This window comes from Oncorhynchus tshawytscha, linkage group LG10, assembly GCF_018296145.1.
Source record: "Oncorhynchus tshawytscha isolate Ot180627B linkage group LG10, Otsh_v2.0, whole genome shotgun sequence".
Lineage (NCBI taxonomy): Eukaryota > Metazoa > Chordata > Actinopteri > Salmoniformes > Salmonidae > Oncorhynchus > Oncorhynchus tshawytscha.
Window position 1 is genome coordinate 34,459,237 of NC_056438.1, and position 22,981 is coordinate 34,482,217.

General features: G+C 41.1%; 1 protein-coding gene across 9 annotated transcripts in view; it reads right to left on the minus strand.

Moving 5' to 3' along the window:
- The window catches only part of LOC112260125 (collagen alpha-1(XXV) chain), a 337,796-nt gene that overhangs the window by 99,487 nt on the left and 215,328 nt on the right, over positions 1 to 22,981 (minus strand). For all 9 annotated transcript variants that reach the window (XM_042328516.1, XM_042328517.1, XM_024434986.2 and 6 more), the window contains one exon: positions 21,795 to 21,830. In XM_042328516.1, coding sequence (XP_042184450.1) covers positions 21,795 to 21,830 — 36 coding nt within the window. The remainder of the gene's footprint in view (positions 1 to 21,794; positions 21,831 to 22,981) is intronic.

Here is a 22,981-nt window from a genome sequence, read left to right on the forward strand (position 1 = left end):
GCTTCATTGCTCCAGACGACTGCAAGGGGGTGTTAGAGCACTGATTATACTTTTGGGTCCCAAGGCCTAATGTGTTTCTACCTGACAATTAATGGGCGATATAAAACAAATAGAAACTGATAATTGTGCACAACTTCAAAATTGAATTTCAATTAACTGAATGATGATTATGAAGAAGGTGATTGAATTTAGAACAATAGTGTAAAGAATTGCTATTCCTCTGTTCTGCACGCACACCTGAAAAAAGACTTGGTTTATACTTGGTCAAAAGAAGCTGTAACTGGACTGTAGCATATTACTTGCTAAAACTGTTGTTACACTAAGGCTTAGAGAAACTAATGTTTTCAATTATATTCTTAAAATGTATGTGTTGACTGAATATAAGCAAGTGATGTCAGCTAAATAATCAAGTTGATGGTGCAGTCTTATGAAAAACTCCCTGGTAGCGCCTAAACGCTGGCTAGCATATTAGCTTGATTTGGGCATACCCCCACACCAAAGCTAGTTAGCGTTGCTAGCTAATGACTCAGATTACCATACTCATCCCTGGATGTGCCAATTGCCAACAACTGAGCTGTGCTTTGGCAAAGTGGGTGGGGTTATATCCTTCCTGTTTGGCCCTGTCCGGGGGTATCATCGGATGGGGCCAAAGTGTCTCCTGACCCGTCCTGTCTCAAATCAAATTTGATTTGTCACATACACATGGTTAGCAGATGTTAATGCGAGTGTAGCGAAATGCCTCCAGTATTTATGCTGCAGAAGTTTGTGTCGGGGGGCTAGGGTCAGTTAGTTATATCTGGAGTACTTTTCCTGTCCTATCCGGTGTCCTGTGTGAATTTAAGTATGCTCTCTTTAATTCTCTCTTTCTCTCTTTCTCTCTCTCGGAGGACTTGAGCCCTAGGACCATGCGTCAGGACTACCTGGCATGATGACTCCTTGCTGTCCCCAGTCCACCTGGCCGTGCTGCTGCTCCTGTGATTATTATTATTTGACCATGCTGGTCATTTATGAACATTTGAACATCTTGGCCATGTTCTGTTATAATCTCCACCCGGCACAGCCAGAAGAGAACTGGCCACCCCACATAGCCTGGTTCCTCTCTAGGTTTCTTCCTAGGTTTTGGCCTTTCTAGGGAGTTTTTCCTAGCCACCGTGCTTCTACACCTGCATTGCTTGCTGTTTGGGGTTTTAGGCTGGGTTTCTGTACAGCACTTTGAGATATCAGCTGATGTACGAAGGGCTATATAAATACATTTGATTTGATTCTTTACAGCTGAAACTTGTTTTCAATGCACATTTAATGATATTTAATAGGTCCAAAAAGTTGGTTGAAAATACACTTGCACTTACGAGCTTAGATGGCTCTCGAATTAACCAGGTCTCTACATATAAATACTTAGGGATATGGTTGGATGATAAACTGTCTTTTAAAATGCACGTTGACAAACTTTGTAAACGGCTAAAAATCAAACTAGGCTTCCTCTATCGAAACAGGACATGTTTGTCCTCTACAAATAGAAGACAAATTGTGCAAGCTACTTTTACGTCTGTTATAGATTATGGGGACATTATCTACATGCATGCTATGGCATCCACACTTAAATCGCTGGACGCTACTTATTATTTGGGGTGGTAGGGTAGCCTAGTGGTTAGAGCGTTGGACTAGTGACCGGAAGGTTGCAAGTTCAAATCCCTGAGCTGACAAGGTACAAATCTGTTGTTCTGCCCCTGAACAGGCAGTTAACCCCCTGTTCCTAGGCCGTCATTGAAAATAAGACTTTGTTCTTAACTGACTTGCCTAGTTAAATAAAAGGTAAAATAAATAAAAATCACACTTATAGATGCTAGCTACAGAACCCACCACTGTGTTTTATATCAAAATGTGGGTTGGACTTTGCTGTCCATGAGACGAGAACAACATGCTCTCGTGTTTGTCTATAAAGCACTTCGGAATAAACTACCTTCTTATTTATCATCACTCATCAACATTAAAATTATAATTCATAAAACCAGGTCTCAAGCATGGATTACACTTGAGGCCCCTGCGATCGCCACAGAGTTGGGTATGGCTGCCTTTTCCTGCTACGCTCCTTGCTAATGGAATGGCCTGGAGGATTTTATTTTTGTATTGCTTGTAACTGCTTTGGGTAATGGAAGTTCTTGTGCTGTTAGGGGAATAACCTGTGTGTAAATGTAAAAATGTCCTCCTGTATTTATTTTTGTGTTATCTGTGATCGTTTTGACTTGTGTAGTTTCTTAATCATTGTAACTAAACTGTATGTGTAAACATGCATACGCAAGGCCCAGCTGTAAAAGAGACCTTGGTCTGTCTTCCTTGTTGAAATAAAGGTATAATAATATAATATAGCCTCGGAACCTACATAAAGCAGAGTGACTCAGTCATTCATGGCTTTGGACCAACATTCCTTCTGATAGTCTTTAATGAAGAAATGTTTTGGTTATCCTGACCTAGATGCCATGTATTATATGCCATGTCTCTAAAAGGAAAAATATTACCTTGCGCATGTCATTTTCCAGATCTTCCCTAATGAAAAAAACACCTTAGATATTAATTTAGAATCCTCCAATCCTCTAAATGTAATTATTAGAGGAAAGCCATATAGATTGCAAAATAGTTGGAAAGAGATTTTCGATGGCACATGGTATATGAATTGACACGCAATTTTCTATTCCTCCTGAAAGTGCTAACAGTCAAATGCATTCACATCGTCGCCCACATGCACCTTAAACATTTGGATAATAAAGCATTTAAAGGCTGACATTGGTTGATTTTATGCATTCATGAATTAATCACTTTAGCTGACATGTCGTGGTTCATCTGATGAAGGTGGCTATGGGCCTATTTATATAATGAATATGAAGTCGGAGGCATCAGTCATACTTAAATCCGAACTGGTTGGAGACTATAAGAGTACATGGACCTAAAGGCTCAATCATTTTACAAGCTGTTCAAACATTCATAGATGACCAGCAGGGTCAAATAATATAAACAGTGGTTAGAGAGTGTACAACCGATCAGCACCTTAGGAGTAAATGCCTGTTGGCTTTTCATAGCCGAGCACTCAAGACAGCAAGTGCGTGTGCGAGAGAGAGAGAGAGAGAGAGAGAGAGAGAGAGAGAGAGAGAGAATTGAAACACACAGTAACACGTGGAATATATCAATCAGAATGTCAGTTTAATATGCAGTGCAGATCAAGTCCTTATTACCCTTCTCAGAGTTTTAATAATAGTGTGTGACATTGTGGCATTTAAAGCATATTGAGGATAGAAGCAATATGATTTCAAGCAATAGTGTGGTGAACTATTTGAGCAACGCTTCGCGCTGCTCTGAGACAAGCATAAGGACTGATCTGATAATTTTCACTGAATCTCTATTTGGGTGTATTTGGATTATTTTGCTCTTGGTTTTGCTCTTAGTAAAAATAATCCTTACTCCCGACCAGTCCTAATAATCCTTACTCCTGACCGGAAACACTGAGCGTTTTGTTTTTCTTGGAATAGAAACACCATAATATTAATCAAATGAATTAAGCTACATTTCTTAAAATCAATCCCATATACTATGCTCTTACAAAATAATGATCTAATCTAAGCAAAAAAAGAAACGTCCCTTTTTCAGGACCCTGTCTTTCAGATATAATACGTAAAAATACAAATAACTTCACAGATCTTCATTGTAAAGTTTCCCATGCTTGTTCAATGAACCATAAACAATTAACGAACATGCATATGTGGAACAGTCGTTAAGACACTAAAATCTTACAGACAGTAGGCAATTAAGGTCACAGTTATGAAAACTCAGGGCACTAAAGAGGCCTTTCCACTGACTCTGAAAAATGGCAAAAGAAAGATGCCCAGAGTCCCTGCTCACCTGCGTGGACATACCTTAGGCATGCTGCAAGGAGGCACGAGGACTGCAGATTTGGCCAGGGCAATAAATTGCAATGTCCGTACTGTGAGACGCCTAAAATGGCGCTACAGGGAGAAGGGACGGACAGCTGATCATCCTCGCAGTGGCATTACCACATGTAACAACTCCGGCACAGGATCGGTACATCCGAACATCACACCTGCTGGACAGGTACAGAACGGCAACAACAACTGTCCAAGTTACACCAGGAACGCACAATCCCTCCATTAGTACTCAGACTGTCTGCAATAGGCTGAGAGAGGCTGGACTGAGGGCTTGTAGGCCTGTTGTAGTATGGCAGGTCCTCACCAGACATCACTGGCAACAGTGTCGCGTATGGGCACAAACCCACCGTTGCTGAACCAGACAGGACTGGCAAAAAGTGCTCTTCACAGATGAGTCACAGTTTTGTCTCACCAGGGGTGATGGTCGGATTTGTGTTTACCGTGAAAGAAATGAGAGTTACACCAAGTCCTGTACTCTGGAGTGGGATCGTTTTGGAGGTGGAGGGTCCGTCATGGTCTGGGGTGGTATGTAACAGCATCATCGGACTGAGCTTGTTGTCATTGACCTTGTTGTCATCATAGGACTGAGCTTGTTGTCCTGACATGACCCTCCAGCATGACACTAATGTTTCGGTGAACGATGACACAAGGAAATCCCGGCAGGCCAAACTCTTCCCTAAACCGGACAATGCATATTGTGTGCCTCCCGGTCACAGCCTGACTGGGATCGAACTGTAGTGGCGCCTCTGCACTGCGATGCAGTGCCTTAGACCGCTGCGCCACTCAGGATTTATTTGATTTATTTTTGCAATATATTTCTCAACTGTGCTGTGATTTTTCACAAAAGTTAGGAACCTTTCTTGACCAGCACAAAAACATCCTGTGGTGGACTGCCATAACATCGAATAGTCCCCACGATATGCAACTGTTCAGGGAAGTCAGGAATCAATACAAGCAGTCAGTCAGGAAAGCAAAGGCTAGCTTTTTCAAGCAGAAATTCGCATCCTGTAGCTCTAACTCCAAAACGTTTTGGGACACTGTAAAGTCTATGGAGAACAAGAGCACCTCCTCCCAGCTGCCCACTGCACTGAGTGCCCACTGCACTGAGGCTAGGTAACATGGACACCACTGATAAATCCATAATAATCCAACATTTCAATAAGCATTTCTCAGCGGCTGGCCATGCCTTCTCATGGCCACAGTACAGAGACAGAGTGAATTTTCATAGAGAACAAAGGAATTTCTTCCACCTCACAGAACTTGAGGTCCGAACAATATTTATGTTCTGGAGAAGGTATAAAAGATCAATGAAGAATCCAGCTACAATCTGGTCCGTTTGGTACAATTTGGTGAAACTCATGGGAGACAATACGACCACATTACCATAAGGCTGTTTATATAATAGCCTCAGATATGAGGTTTTCATCTAATTGTTGTATACGATGAATGAGTGAGGATGATACTGTTTGTAAAATTGTGTAATGTGATTTTGGACTGTTTAATAAAGAATTCCCTTTTGAGTTGAACTAAATCAGAGGACCGCCCATGGGCCCAGTTAGGGTCGGGGATCCTGGGACAGGCCCTTTTCTGCAACTCCCGAATAAAACCCCCACTTTGAGAATTTCTCAACAGACCATGTTTCCCTCAATTACAAGAGGACAAAGGTTGCAGACCAGACTGCTGAATCTTTTAACCATCCCACGTGGTTAAACTCTTAGACTGTCGATACCGACAGAACAGAACATTTCCCAGGACATAGACATATCTCATATGGGCAGAAATCATCAATTTTGTTAACCATATTTCATTTTCATACAATATAATGAGCTTGAAATCTGAATAAAAAGAAAAAGGCCATTCCTGAACATGGGATGAGACATTTATACTAATCTGCTAGAGAACCAGTTTAGATTTAAGTATAACTTTTAGATGACTGAAGCCTTTAATGAGAGGCCTAATACTTATTTCTGCCCACCAAATTCATATCATTATATAAATAGGCCCATTTAATTTTGTCTGACTTACTGTTCCAAATGAAATGTAATATTTTTTGCTCATATAATTTAAAAAACAAGTTAGGTGTAGGCAAGGCCATAAGCATATAGGTAAATTGGGATATGACTTAAGAGTTAATCAGGGTGATTTTTCAACAAATAGACGGGTATTTTTCTTTCCAAGGTAGCGATACCTTATCTACTTTTGCTAACTGCTAACATGTATTGAAGTGAGATCATTTCTTTATTTCGGGATATGAATACCGATTATATCTAATTCACCATCAGACCATTTTACTGGTTAACTACACGGTAATGTAAAAGTTCATTTTTTAGTTATCCAATATGTAGTATAGTACACTTATCATAATTTGATTGTTTGAATCCAGAGAGGTTAGAACAATTATCTTCAACAATTAGCTGTGAAGGGATCTAAATTATGGGTTTAAAATAAAACATGAATCATCAGCATACAATGACACCTTAATTTTTAAGCCCTGGATATCTAGCCCCTTGATATGATTGTTTGATCTGATTTTAATTTTAAAAATGATTTTAACATTTCGTTAGCCATAATAAATAGATATGCCAAGAGTGAACAACCTTGTTTTACTCTTCTTGGCAGTTTAATACTTTCTGAGAAGTAGCCATTATTTACTGTTTTACACCTTTGGGTTACTATACGTAACTTTAACTTTATAAGAGATTCTCCAAAATTGAAATATTCCAGGCATTTATACAGTATATAAATTCTAGTCATACTTTATCAGGTTTGTTTGTTTGTTTAACTTTCACTTTGAAACAATCAAGAATCACAGAAGAGCGCAAAAAAATTGTCCACAAGAACATATAAACAAGGTTCATGAAATTAACTTGCTAGTGTTAGATTCTGGGTTAAACTTGGAACATTGTTATACTCAGAAGCACAGTATCTAAGGAGTGATAGAGACAGATTTTTACATCAGAAGTTCATGGTTATCAGTAGGATCCAGATGGCTTTGGAATGTGCTGGGTGGACGGGAGAAAGTCACAGGATTGCTATAGGGGATACGGGTGGACATCTGTGGATTAGGCAAATGAGGGGTTGAGGTCAGGTCAGATCCCCTTAAGGGGATAGTGAGAAGGAGAGATGTGTGGGAAAATGGCTTTTTTCACTCAAATAAGCTATAAATTATACATTTTGGTAACTAATTTGTTAATGTACAGTGGATTGCCACATGACAGAATTTCCATGCAATTTGTTTAGCTAGCTTTTTTGGATTAGCACACTAGCTAGTTATTTAAACTTTGAACTCAGGTACTGTCTGTAGCTAGGTAGCTGGTAAGTTAGCTAGTTATAGCATCCTTTGTCAGCACACTAGTGGTTCCAATTTTAAGACTACCTTACAATCTAGCTAGCTACATTATGTATTAGCAAAAATGTTGATAACTATATAACCCTTTAATCTATGGTAGGTAGCTATTAGTGTTAGCAAGTAATGTTAAAGAATAGCTAGCTGCTATTTTTAGATAGCAGAGAATAACATAACTAGCGAAGCCTAAATGGTATAAATCATGATAATGATGATAGTAGAGTTATGGCTATAGTGTCTATGCTAAATTCATCTTCTCTCCCACATATTCCCATAAGGTCTCAGACTCCAGGATGGGAAAATGCTTAACAAGAAAGAAACAGATGACGATTCAGATGGGGACCATGAGACCCTGTTGTATTTTAAATAGTTAATCTGTTGTCAATTTCTATTCTGACTTGTAATATTAAAAAGGGCAGAAAAAGACACCCCCTCTTTATTTGAATTAGCTAGGCAACTCACTATATCAATTATAGGCTACAGATTTAGATTTTAGTCACTGCAATTAAAGTTTTTCCCCAATGTATACTTATATTAAATTCAATTTTGTTCTGACTATGTATTGCATGTTTGAGGAGATTATATGCTCTTTGCAACTCATTAATAAATGGCCAGAAGGGTTCCACTTTATTTAAAGTTATAAATTATACATTTTGGTAACTAATTTGTTAATGGTTGGTGGATTGCCAGTCTGGCTGCACAGCTGATCAGCTGTTAAACCTACTGTAAACTTACTATAAACTGAGAAATCATGTGACTATAAACAAAAATAAGAATAAACAGTACTGTGAAACAAATATTATATAAAGAAAGATAGTAAAATGCTTGGGCATTAAATGAAATCTTGGGCATGGCTAATTACATTATTTTTTCATTGACAAGATAAGCAAACTCTAAACCAAAAACAAACTCCAAATCTACACATCCATTCATAACGGACCGAATTACGAAAGACAAGCTTTGCAATTTGGAATTCCATAAAGTGGGTTGGAAGAGGTGAAGAGGTTGATGACAAGCCACCTGGTTTTGACAACTTGGATGAAGAATATTGAGGATGATAGCCGACTATATTGCCACTCCTATTTGCCATCTCTTCAATCTAAGCCTACAAGAAAGTTGAGGGAAGCAAAAGTCATTCCGCTACCCAAGAATAGCAAATCACCCTTTACTGCCTCAAACAGTCGACCTGCTACAAACTCTTAGTAAACTTTTGGAAAACATTGTATTTGACCAGATACAATGCTATTTCACAGTAAACAAATTAACAACAGACTTGCAGCATGAATATAGGGAGGGGCTTCAATGAAAGCCTCTCCAACATAATCCAGGTAGGTTCGGGCATTTCCCAAAGCAGTTGTCTAGGCCCCTTACTTTCTTCAATCTTTACTAATGACCTGCCACTGGCATGAGCCTGTGTATCTATGTATGCTGATGACTTTGTGAGTGGTATTGAAATGTTGAAAGCACCAAGCTGTTCAAATGACTAGCACACAGCTCAGCAACCCAAGCATACCCCACAAGACATGCCACCAGGGGTCTCTTCACAGTTCCCATGTACAGAACAGACTCTGAGAAACGCACAGTACTACACAAAGCAATCACTACATGGAACTCTATTCCACATCAAGTAAATAATGTAAGCAGTATAACCAGATTTACAAAACAGATGAAACGACACCTTACACACACACACACACACACACACACACACACACACACACACACACACACACACACACACACACACACACACACACACACACACACACACACACACACACACACACACACACACACACACACACACACACACACACACACAAGCATAATCACACACAAGCTAGCACACGCACTCTACACATGCATACATTTTAATCAGGGGTGAAAGTAAATGACATTTCTTACCGGTACGGGACACCCAATTTTTTTTTATACAACACAAATAACAGGGCAGCCTACTATGCTGACACTGACAAACAGATCAATAAAAACTATGTTGTCTGATCCATTTAATCGGCCTACGAAAAGGGGAGACACAAATACAATATGACGTCCATCTAACCTGGAAGAGGAAATTATTGTCCAAAAACAAGCAAAAGTGGCACTGACCCAATGATAAAGACAGTGAATTTGCACACTCCCAGGGGATATGGCAGCTACTCTCCACTGGTGCCAAAAAGATATGCTACTGTTCACCAAATTAAATTAAGAATTTTGATAACTAAAAGACTGATTGGAGTCTTTCATTGTCATCTCTTCACAGCAGGGGAGGGGAACCTTTTTGCTGTCAAGGGACATTTGAATATTTATAAATGAATTCGGGGGCCATATTATTAAAATGAGCTATTTTCTACTTTATTCATGTGTTAATGTGTCTTTAATCACCGGCATTGGTTGTATAGTTTAAATATGACTTTTATGTTTCTTGTGTTCTTGAGTATTTAAAATAGTGCTAGTCCTATTTCAATAAATATTACTATTGTAAATAATGTTGTTGTTGTTATTATGATTACTTGTTCAAACTCACATCTAATGCTCATGGCTGAAACTGCTTATCTTTGACGAGCCGTTTGATGTCTGCTGGCAGTGAAGATGGAGCTACTCGCAGCTGGTTTTCCAGGTTTGTGTTAGACAGTCTTGAGCGGAATCAAGTCTTTCCAAGAGTCAGTTTGGAAAAAAACTGCTCACAGCAGTAGGTCGTCCCGAACTCAGATGCAAATTGAAGTGCATGTCTCCTCAGAACAGGAAAATGCTCAGCGCTAACGTACAGTTCAAGTCAGAAGTTTACATACACCTTAGCCAAATACATTTAAACTCAGTTTTTCACAATTCCTGACATTTAATCCCTGGAAAAAATCCCTGTTTTAGGTCAGTTAGGATCACCACTTTATTTTAAGAATGTGAAATGTTAGAATAATAGTAGAGAGAATGAATTATTTCAGCTTTCATTTCTTTCAACACATTCCCAGTGGGTCAGACGTTTACATACACTTAATTAGTATTTGGTAGCATTGCCTTTAAATTGTTTAACTTGGGTCAAATGTTTCGGGAAGCCTTCCACAAGCTTCCCACAATAAGTTGGGGGAATTTGTCCCATCCCTCCTGACAGAGCTGGTGTAACTGAGTCAGGTTTGTAGGCGTCCTTGCTCGCACACGCTTTTTCAGTTCTGCCCACAAATTGTCTATAGGATTGAGGTCAGGGCTTTGTGATGGCCACTCCATTACCCTGACTTTGTTGTCCTTAAGCCAATTAGCCACAACTTTGGAAGTATGCTTGGGGTCATTGTCCATTTGGAAGACCCGTTTGCGACCAAGCTTTAACTTCCTGACTGATGTCTTGAGATGTTGCTTCAATATATCCACCAAATTTTCCTGCCTCATGATGCCATTTATTTCGAGAAGTACACCAGTCCCTCATGCAGCAAAGCACCCCCACAACATGATGCTGCCACCCCCGTGCTTCACTGTTGGGATGGTGTTCTTCGGCTTGCAAACCTCCCCCTTTTCATCCAAACATAACGATGGTCATTATGGCCAAACAGTTCTATTTTTGTTTTATCAGACCAGAGGACATTTCTCCAAAACGTAAGATCTTTCTGCCGTTTTTTATGGCGGTTTTGACTTTTTTTGGTTTTGGTTTTGGCTTCTTCCTTGCTGAGCGGCCTTTCAGGTTATGTCAATATAAGACTGGTTTTACTGTGGATATAGATATAGATACTTTTGTACCTGTTTCCTCCAGCATCTTCACAAGGTCCTTTGCTGTTGTTCTGGTATTGATTTGCACTTTTCACACCGAAGTACTTTCATCTCTAGGAGACAGAACGTGTCTCCTTCCTGAGTGGTATGACAGCTGCATGGTCCCATGGTGTTTATACATGGTACTATTGTTTGTACAGATGGACGTGGTACCTTCAGGCGTTTGGAAAGTGCTCCCAAGGATGATCCAGACTTGTGGAGGTCTACAAATGTTTTTCTGAGGTCTTTGGTGTTTTCCCCCCCCCCATGATTTCAAGCAAAGAGACACTGAGTTTGAAGGTAGGCCTTGCAATACATCCACAGGTACATCTCAGATTGACTGAAATTATGTCAATTAGCCTATCAGAAGCTTCTAAAGCCATGACATAATTTTTTTGAATTTTCCAAGCTGTTTAAAAGCACAGTCAACTTTGTGCATGTAAACTTCTGACCCACTGGAATTGTGATAGTGAATTATAAGTGAAATAATCTGTCTATAAAACAAATGTTTGAAAAATGACTTGTGTCATGTACAAAGTAGATGTCCTAACCGTTCTTGCCAAAACTATAGTTTGTTAACAAGAAATTTGTGCAGCGGTTGAAAAATGACTTTTATTGACTCCAACCTAAGTGTATGTAAACTTCCGACTTCAACTGTACTCAAGGAGAGGGAGGTTGTTGTACCTGGATTTGAGCTCGTCATTGCTTTGCAGCTCAATGACTTCGTGTTGTAGGCCATCCGCCACATCCGCTGGTTCGACGTTAAATGGGGTTGCAAATATGTTCAACTCCAGTTGTTTACTTTTTACATCCTTAAACCGCTCACAAAATGCCTTTCGCGAGCTTTCCACACTCACTGGCATATTCCTGACGTAATCTCAGGCTCTTGTCCTTGTAGAGTATGAAAATGCACTGTGTTAACGTTACCCCTTTCTAGTTCGACTTGCCACAGCTTTAATTCCGCTTTGAACGATTTCACGTTTGACAGCAAATTGCTGAGATGCTGGTTTGCCCCTTGGAGCTTGACGTTCAAGTCAGACAGATACTTGGTTATGTCAACCTTGAAGGCCAAATCAGACATCCACTTGTCATCACTCAGTTCCACGACAGGTTTCCCCTTCATCTCCATTAATTGTTTTACTTCATCCTTCAGTTCATAAAACTGCTCGAGTATGTTTCCACGGCTCAACCATCGCACCTCACAGTGGTAAACCAGATCACCATATTCCGATTCAAGATAACTCAATAGCTCCTTAAACTGGTGGTTGTTCAGCCCTTTGCTTTTGATAAAATTGATGGTCGACACTACAGTTGCCATTACGTTGTTCGGATTCAGGGACTGTTCACACAGACTTTCTTGATGTATGATGCAGTTGCATACAATTAAATCACTTGGATCAAGACTGAGACAACTAATTTATTTTTTCACTAATGCGGTTAACCCCTTTTTCGAGCCATCCATCTGTAGTAAGGCCACTTCATTTTTCAAACAGTAGCTCATATTTGCTCATACCCAAGACAAGTCTCCCAAACAAGTACTCACCTCTGGTGGTGCCATGCATGGCTTCAAAAAACAGCAATTCCTTGTGTCAAACTCAGCGGTAATCCCACACACACAAATGGCTAATTGGGCGGTATTTGTTATGTCAGTTGTTTCATCACATGCCAAAGAGAAAAACATTTTTTTTTATTGTGGAGTCCTTCAATTTTTTTCGTTGTCTTGTGCCATGTCAGTTATTCGCTCCGTGACCATTTTTCGAGACATACTGACACTTTGGAACAATTTAACTTTGTCTGGTGCTAGCTACTCTGCAGTGGCAAGAAGACACACTTTTACAAATTCTTCTTCCAAATGAGGCTTCAGTTTCTTTGCGATAAACTCGCTCACCACAAAACTTGCTTGCATAACATATTCCCCATCCAAACGAGGTTTCGTAAAGGCGGCTTGTTGGGCACCCAAACCCCGCTGAAGAGCAATTACTTTATCCACATGAGTTGTCCTTGCAACTCATTCATGGATTTTTAAATGTTATTTTTGTGGAAAACAATGTCTAGAGCTTTTTTATTTATGAATTGGCTCGGGGGCCTGATCAAACAATCTCGTAGGCCGTATACGGTCCGGAGGCCAGATGTCCCTCACCCCTGCTTTATAGCATTAGCCATTTGTGTTCCAAAAGGTTTTTCCACAATTCTATTTTTTTATACTTCGATATGTCTGGCAGTCTTCTCTCTGCCTTAATGAATATGATGTCAGTTCGGTTGTCATCTGAGACATTCTCATCAATGATAAGATGACAAACTCTACAGTGGAAAGTCTACACATCAGAGTTATCGGATTCACATGGAATTGTTGTTCAATTTAAATGTTTGAATATGAAATTATTTGTGATGGGATAAAATGTGATTTTAGCTTCTAAAATGTGATGTTAGCTTCTAAAATGTGAGATTTGGGTTTTCATAAGATAGGGCTCTACATAGACCCTCGCAGCGGGCCCCGGACTGAAGACCCTCATAGAGGGCGCCACTGGACTGAGGGGCTGCGACTCTGGCGGCTCCGGAGTGAAGGGCGACTCTGGCGGCTCCGGAGTGAAGGGCGACTCTGGCGGCTCCGGAGTGAAGGGCGACTCTGGCGGCTCCGGAGTGAAGGGCGGCTTTGGCGGCTCCGGAGTGAAGGGCGGCTCTGGCGGCTCCGGAGTGAAGCGCGGTTCTGGCGGCTCCTGACTGACGGGCGGCTCGTGCGGCTCCGGACAGGAGGGAGACTCTGGCGGCTCCTGACTGACGGGAGACTCTGGCGGCTCCGGACAGGAGGGAGACTCTGGCGGCTCCGGACAGGAGGGAGACTCTGGCGGCTCCGGACAGGAGGGAGACTCTGGCGGCTCCGGACACTAGGGAGACTCTGGGTGGCTCCGGACAGGCGGGAGAACCTGGAGGGAGGAGACGGAGGGACAGCCTGGTGCGTGGGGCTGCCACAGGATCCACCAGGCTGGGGAGACCTACAGGAGACCTGGTGCATGGAGGAGGCACCGGATGGACCGGGCTGTGGGGGAGCACTGGAGCTCTGGTGCGCAGCCTTGGCACCACTCCTCCAGGCTGGATTACAACTTTAGCCCGGACCCTCCAGAGTGCAGGCACAGGTTGAACGGGGCTGTGAGGGAGCACTGGAAAACTCGCACCTCTCCCTTAGGCTCCATGCCCACATTCGCCTGGCACGGGCGGAGCACAGGCATAGGGCAAACTGCACCCTCCCAGCGCCCCGGAGACACAGCACTCAGCGCCGGCTACCCTGGGCCGAAACGGCGTACCGGAGACCAAACACGCTAAGCTAGCACAACACACCCTGGCTGGATGCCCACTCTCACATGGCACTTATAGCGCTCCGGGCTATGAGTGCCACTGGCGACACTGTGCGCTTCACAGTCCAGGAGTCCAGAACCCTCTGCTCCTGGTTACCACGCTGCTTGGTCCTTTGGTGGTGGGTAGTTCTGTAATGGCCGTTGGTGGAAAAAGGTGAGGACCAAGGTGCAGCGTGGTAAGTGTTCATGTTATATTTATTAGAACAGAAACACTAAACAAAATAACAAAGAGAGTGAAATGAAAACGAAACAGTCCTGTAGGGTGCAGCAACACAAAACAGAAAACTACCCAGAAAACTACCCACAAACCATAGTGGGAAAACAGGCTGTCTAAGTATGGTTCTCAATCAGAGACAACGACAGACAGCTGTCCCTGATTGAGAATCATACCCGGCCAAATACACAGAAATACAAAAACATAGAAAAAAGAACATAGAACGTCACACCCTGGCCTAACCAAAATAGAGAATAAAAAGCCTCTCTATGGCCAGGGCACACAGGGAGTGACTATGGTGCCGGTAACTGTATTTAGACAGGCTATTTAAAACATTTTGTTTAGTTTGAATAGAATTATTCACTGTCGTGTGAAATTTTAATATTGCTTATTGACAACATTTGGCATGTCCATGGCTGACATAATGCACTTTACAGTAGGCCTATATCAGATCTAATGCTATGTTTAACAATATATTACCACATTGAAGCCATGCAATTACTTAGAACAATGTGGACTGAAAACATGTTCAAGATATTTAGCAAATGTGGGATAGGCCTACATTTTCTTTTGATTCTGTAGGCTATTTAAAAATCTAGGCTATAACGGACTAACATTCGAATTGAACTTGAATTGATGTTCGACAACCCAGACTTGCACATGGCAAGGACTACATACTATCACAGACTACAAAGGCAAATCCAGCTGTGCGGTGCCCACCGACTCTTCAACCCCCAGACGAGCTAAACACATTCTATGTTCACTTCGAGGCAGACAATACTGAGCCATTCAGGAAGACTCTCACAGCTTCGGACGACCAGGTGCTCTCTCGGACATCTTCAACCTGTCCCAGGCTGTAGTCCCCACCTGCTTCAAGGAGACCATCATCATCCCATTGCCCAGGAAAAACAAGGTGACATGCCCAAATGACTATCGTACCGTCACGCTCACTTCGGTCATCATTAAGTGCTTCAAGAGGCTGGTCATGGCCAACATCAAGGCCAGCATGCCAGGTACACTGGACCACTCCAATTTGCCTACCACTCCAACAGATCCACGGAAGATGCCATTTCCATCGCTATCTACACGGCCGTAACACATCTGAACAAGAGGAACAACTATGTGAGAATGCTGTTCATCGACTACATTCAACATTATTGTTCCCTCCAAGCTCAGAGACCTGGGTCTGAACATGAGGTCTGATACCAACAGGCTCAGAGACAGTTTATATCTACAAGCCATCAGACTGCTGGACAGAACAATTGAACTGGACTGACCACCTACATTCTCTGTACCTTAGCACACATGCACTTACTCACTCCCAAACACATATTCATGCTACACACACATCACAACTACTGCTACCAGACTCTTATTATACTGCTCAGTTTATACACTGCCCCATCCCACAATACAATTGTAAATATTGCACTATAAAATGTGCCTTCAGTGTATTATACTTATACTGAAATGTTTATTCTATTCTGGTGAGCCATTTACTTTATGTTCGTATTATTATATCTTATTGTCGAAAGAACCTGCAAGTAAGCATTTAGTTGGACGATGTACACCATGCATATCCCATAAATTTTTTTATTTTTATTTTTAATTTATTTCACCTTTATTTAACCAGGTAGCTAGTTGAGAACAAGTTCTCATTTGCAACTGCGACCTGGCCAAGATAAAGCATAGCAGTGTGAACAGACAACACAGAGTTACACATACAACTATTTATTGATCAAAACCCAGACCTTTTGCGCCACTGCCAGCTACTGCGCCAATAATGCACCGCCCTTGTTAGCCTCTGACTGGCATTGTGCTGATCTCGTCTAATGTAAAATGCCAGTATTAAGATGGGTGACATCCACATTACCATTTTCAAATTTCTCTCTCTTACTTGAAGTGATGATTATTAACATAATGTTCCAAAATAAAATTGGGAGCATAGAGATTCTCCATTTAGGCCCCACTTACATTTCGCACAGCCCAGATGTGTGAGGAAGCTGAGTAGTTGAACCACAGGGATGTGCTTTCACATTCGAAGGGGGCAGTGTAGCGATCCTTATATGAGCCACGGACAATTCCAGAAAATGATGTCATGGCTTTAGAAGCTTCTGATAGGCTAATTGACATAATTTGAGTCAATTGGAGGTGTACCTGTGGATGTATTTCAAGGCCTACCTTCAAACTCAGCGCCTCTTTGCTTGACATCATGGGAAAATAAATCAGCCATGACCTCAGAAAAAAAAATTGTAGACCTCCACAAGTCTGGTTCATCCTTGGGAGCAATTTCCAAACGCCTGAAGGTACCACGTCATTCTGAACAAACAATAGTATGCATGTATAAACACCATGGGACCACGCAGCCATCATACCGCTCAGGGAGGAGATGCGTTCTGTCTCCTAGAGATGAACGTGCTTTGGTGCAAAAAATGCAAATCAATCCCAGAACAACAGCAAAGGACCTTGTGAAGATGCTGGAGGACACATGTACAGTAAAAAGGGTCCTATGTCTACATAACCAGAAAGGACGCTCAGCAAGGAAGAATCCACTGCTCCAAAACCGCCATAAAAAAAACAGACTACGGTTTGCAACTGCATATGGGGACAAAGATCGTACTTTTTGGAGAAATGTCTTCTGGTTTGATGAAACAAAAATAGAACTGTTTGGCCATAATGACCATCATTAAGTTTAGAGGAAAAAGGGGGATGCTTGCAAGCTGAAGAACACCATCCCAACTGTGAGGCACGGGGGTGGAAGCATCATGTTGTGGGGGTGCTTTGCTGCAGGAGGGACTGGTGCACTTCACGAAATAGATGGCGTCATGAGGGAGGACAATTATCGCAAATGGGTCTTCCAAATGGACAATGACCCCAAGCATACTTCCAAAGTTGTGGCATAAGGACAACAAAATTATGGTATTGGAGTGGCCATTCACAAAGCCCTGACCTCAATCCCATTGAAAATTTGTGGCAGAACTGAAAAAGCGTGTGCGAGCAAGGAGGCCAACAAACCTGAATCAATTACACCAGCTATGTCAGGAGGAATGGGCCAAAATTCACCCAGCTTATTGTGTGAAGCTTGTGGAAGACCTCCTGAAACGTTTGACCCAAGTTAAACAATTTAAAGGCAATGCTACCAAATACTAATTAAGTGTATGTAAACTTCTGACCCACTGGAAATGTGATGAAAGAAATAAAAGCTGAAATAAATCCTTCTCTCTACTATTATTCTGACATTTCACTTTCTTAAAATAAATTGGTGATCCTTTACTAGGATAAAATGTCAGGAAGTGTGAAAAACTGAGTTTAAATGTATTTGGCTAAGGTGTATGTAAACTTCCGAATTCAACTGTATGTGAGAGCATGGCCTCTTGCTATAGAGCTAATTGGTCTACAGTAGCTGCAGCTGAGAGCACTCAAAAAGTTTATCCGGGAAAATCAAGAGCCCACTTGTGGACAGGGCAATTCTACCTTGTCTTCAGCTTAGATTGTTGACAATGAGACTATTCTTATTTGGAAAGATGTTCAGTAAATTACCAGAAAAATGGGCCTCCCGGGTGGTGCAATGGTCTAAGGCACTGCATCGCAGTGCCACCAGAGATTCTGGGTTCGAGGCCAGGCTCTGTTGCAGCCGGCCGCGACCGTGAGGCCCATGGGGCGGCGCACAATTGGCCCATCGTCGTCCAGGTTAGGGAGGGTTTGGCCGGCAGGGATATCCTTGTCTCATCGCGCACTAGCGACTCCTGTGGCGGGCTGGTCGCAGTGCACGCTGACCAGGTCGCCAGGTGTTTTCTCTGACACATTGGTGAGGCTGGCTTCCAGGTTGGATGTGCATTGTGTCAAGAAGCAGTGCAATTTGGTTGGGTTGTGTTTCGGAGGATGCATGACCTTCACTTCTCCCGAGTCCATACGGGAGTTGCCCCGATGAGACAAGACTGAAACTACTACCAATTGGATTCCATGAAATTGGGGAGAAAATAAGGTGTAAAAAAATAAAATAAATAAATTAAATTTCCAGAAAAATGTCAATTGTGGTTATGTGAGTTTGCTTCCATCCACAAATACACAATCTACAATGACTGGGTCATGCATTAAATTCATGACCAGGAAATGACTGACTCCAATGCCAGTGAACTGTCTATATTCCCACACTCTAGAGTAGAACCTCTGCCAACTGTAGAAGAAGTTGAAAAGCTTTGTCAGAGTACAGCCCTGGGGAACTGTGGCCAGGATTAAATCAAAGGCGCATTGTCAACAAGTCCACTGCACTTGACTTGTAAAGACAATTAACACTTGAGTTGACATCCGTAGCCTTTACCGTGAAAGCTATCTGCAAACATCAGGGAAATTGCCTTTAAAAGGCACTTTCTTGGCAGTGCACTGCTTCAGCTCAATGTCAAAGAGCTAATGTGCTTATTCAGCAAATCACCAGATATATTTTTTAAAGGAAAAAGCTACAGTATTTTACCAAATATCCGGCGTAAGAGGCATAGGATAACTCAATTTTGTGTCCTTCAGGTGTGTCCTTTGCTATTTACCGATTAAAGGAAACTTAATATCAAGGCTACCAAAATGTTAAAAGTATATCTTCATTTACAAAAGGGTATTAATATAGTGTGACCCCACAGGTCTGCAATGCATTTAATTAAATGAAAAATGAAAAAGAGACTGTTTCAGTTACGCATGGAATACTATGTACAATATCTCACTGGGTTTCCATACTAAGCCTTTTGAAATATATTCAAACATGTGGCTGCAAACCAAATTTGGAATACACACAACCCCTAATTTTCCTAAGAGAGACCTCGTGGCACTGATAATTTCAAATTGATTCCTGAAAATATGACCTTTTTCCCTCCTTTCTACTCCATGGAAGCTTAATCCTCCTAACCAGCACCATATGTCCCGGATGGCTTTGGACACTTTGGAATTCACTTTAGCCTTTTTAACAATAGCATCTACATCAAAACGCTGAACTGTGTCAAGTGGGCACTGACCCCTTGAAGCTGTCCTAGAGAAGCATGAATAGTGGCATGGCTCCATTTTCCTTCCAGACATGCAGTTACATGATGTACTGTTTCAAACAGTAAACTTTGGCTTTACAATTGGGGGGGATTATTATATATTTTTTATCCAGTCAGATAAACATTCCAAACAACCTACCTGACTGCTTGGAGGTATCCTCATGGTCTTAAAGCACACCGTTGCCTTGTTTTGTATCACATTCAAATTATAAAACTGGTGGGGCCAAAAATGCAATTTCAGAATGTGGGGGGGATGTTCCCAGTGAAAGTTGCACCCCTGGTTTCAAAGACATCTCTGTATTCCACCCCACTTGAGCTTCTCTTCACATTTCTTGGTTTTAGATTTTTATCTTTACGGTGAGAAGTTTGGGGAGAACGGAGTGACGGGGGAAACAGAAGCCATCTGTCTGAGGCTGAAACTCAAGAGACTGACAGCCTGCAAAACGATACCCATTGTGTTTCGGCAGTAGCTCCATATCCTTTTACGACCATTGGAGATTGTGTATTCTCGTCTCACACTGCTTTAAAGGCAGAGGGATTCCCAAATTATTAAATTTGTCCTAAAAGTACATAAGTGTTACTGTTCAAATAAACTGCTGGAACATTAGGCCTTGACTCATGAATTACAGCTCACAGGATCTATTTTTCACTCAAAGTACTGTGTAAGTGCATTCTCATTTTGACAGTGATTTATAATTCATCTTTTGACAAATGTGTTGGCAGCTGTTTTGACTTATTGTAGGGACTAAACGTTAGTGAGGACCTCTGACCTGTGGAACAGAGGACACAGAACATTGGAGTTAATTCATCCTTTTGATAAAGTGGTTCATAGCATGTGTTATCTAACGCATTGTGATTACATTCAGTCATTCATGTATTCAGAAAGGCTGTTTTATTAAAGAGCCATAAGCTGCAATGAATGCTTATAGAACGTTTCTATAATCCATTATATGTGTGATAGAAGCATTCATAAGATACTATACTGAGGTGGATAGAGGGTAATATTGTAGTTAGAACCATTTCTTATTTTATCCCAGAGAGGTAGAAACAAACTCAATGCAAACGCACTGAGTCAATTTGATTGAAAGCATTACCCAATTTTATTTGAGCTCAAAAGATAGAGCAAAAGGGTGGGTCAAATAGTAAATTTGTATTCTATTTCCCATTCTATTTCTCACATTATTTCTCCATTCCTTCCTCTCTCTCTCTCTTTCTCTCTTTCATTCTTTTTCTCCATTGCACCATCCCATCCCACCCTATCTTTTTCTCCTTCAAATGCCTGACCCTTTCTTTCCACTGCAACAAAAAGCTAGTGATGGTGGAATCAGAGAGAACATCACTGGAGAGAACTCTGTTTCTCTGGCACCTCATGAACTTGTGAACATTCCAATCACACAGTGTGCTTGTTTGTCCCATTTTCTGTCCTCACTTATTTGTCATCAGACGATACAGGCTGGACTGACTTATTCTATGCATTTTTATGAGGGACCTTTCATTAAATAGCTAAATTATTAAAAGCAGTATGCGATTGCTGTTAATTTGAACAGTTTGCCTCTATAATGAGTTTCTTGCGTGAAAAAAAATAAATATATATATATATATATTAACAGGGTTTCATAAAAATGCTGTAGCCATTCACCATGGATCAACAAAATCAGTTATTTAAATTATTGTAAAAATGGAATGCAAGTATGGATGTTCTAAATAAGATGCAGCTTCCTTAAGTGGTTGCATCTGTACTTAGACAAAAAAAAATTGTGAGCGAGAAAAGTCTATTAAAATAGGCTTAAAATATGCCACAGTGCTGGGCATATGAATCTAACTGGCAAACCATTTTAGCACAGTAACGTAAAAAAGGCATAATTTTCCCAAGGGGCAACATGTCGTCTTGGTACAATTTCCTGAAGAAATCAACACAGCTACTCCGTCAACTAGATCCTCAACATGGCAATATTTTATATTATTATTTTGGAAACAGAAACTTAAATATAACCTCAACATCATTATTTAACAATTAGTCACAAAAACGCTGTGGCAATAGGAACATTTTTAGCATCTCTGGGTCCATTTCACAGAATCCGTTCAATATAGGCTAAACTCTAAATAAGCACAACACAAGGTATTGAGGTATTGGGTAAACCAGCATTGGAAGAAGTGGATGTCATAACATAATGACCTACTTACTATTAGTCCTAGCTCTCCTGGGGTCCCGGGATCTCCCTGTACAAATATAAAATGCCCAATTAGTAAAGCACAGATAAATGGGGAGATTTGTTCTACTTCAATGACTTGAAATTACAGTTGGTGATAAATATTTGGATTGGAAACATTAAATTATTTATATTTTTTAATAAGACATTTGGTTATGAAGATTTGGATGTGAAATGTGGGTTATGCAGATGGATGTTAGTGTTCAATACAGAGGCAAATTCATCAGTTTATCAATGATACAGTTTCTAGATAAAAATAAACAATCCACATCCTAATTAGGTGTCCATTCTTCATTTTGCATCTGGTGTTCTCTACTGTGAATAGCAATTGATTCAAATGAATAGTTCTGTATTGGTGCAGTTCTGGGCTTTATGTAGGTACGGCCATGTGACACCTGTCCGATTCGGACGTATGTAGCTGGTTGGTGGCCATTGTGGAAAACTGGTGCCCTAGAGTGTAATAGGTTCAATCTGCAATGGTACTACAGCTAAACATCTTTATTTAGACATATTCTGTATTTTTGTAAAAGTTCTTAAAAGTGACAAAGTATAAAATGTCATAGTATATATATCATTGGAATCAGTAGACTTCAGGTAACACTTACATTACTTTTTAGAGTGTACAAGATAACTTTATATTTAAAACACCACTGAATAAAATATCACAATTTCTCGATTTCTGATGGTTTTTCATAATTGTTGCGATCATAAAGGCAATAAACAAAGGCCATATGGTTTTGGCCATGTAGACCCAACACAGGGGAAGCCATTACCTAAAACATACATGCAGGTAAAATTGATCTTCACCATTAAACTTTAGGGGGCGCTATAGACCAACCCAAGGCCCATCTGAAATGGTAGGTTTTGTGGTACATATCTATGGAGTTAGTTAATGAATTGGCATTTGTGGCGCAAATCTCATTCCAGTCATGGGACCGATATTACAGTGGTTCCTCCTATAAAAGTTGCGAGCTTACACCGCGGGACTTAGAGGTACCCAGACTTAGAGGTCATTGCTCCAGACCACCACAAGGGGTAGTTAGAGCACTCATTATGCATTTGGGTCCCAAGGTTTTTATATGACCAATAATTTTGAGTGGTTCCAATGAAGAATTTGACGCTGGCCACCCGTCCCTAGTGACTTCAGCAAAGATGGCTGAC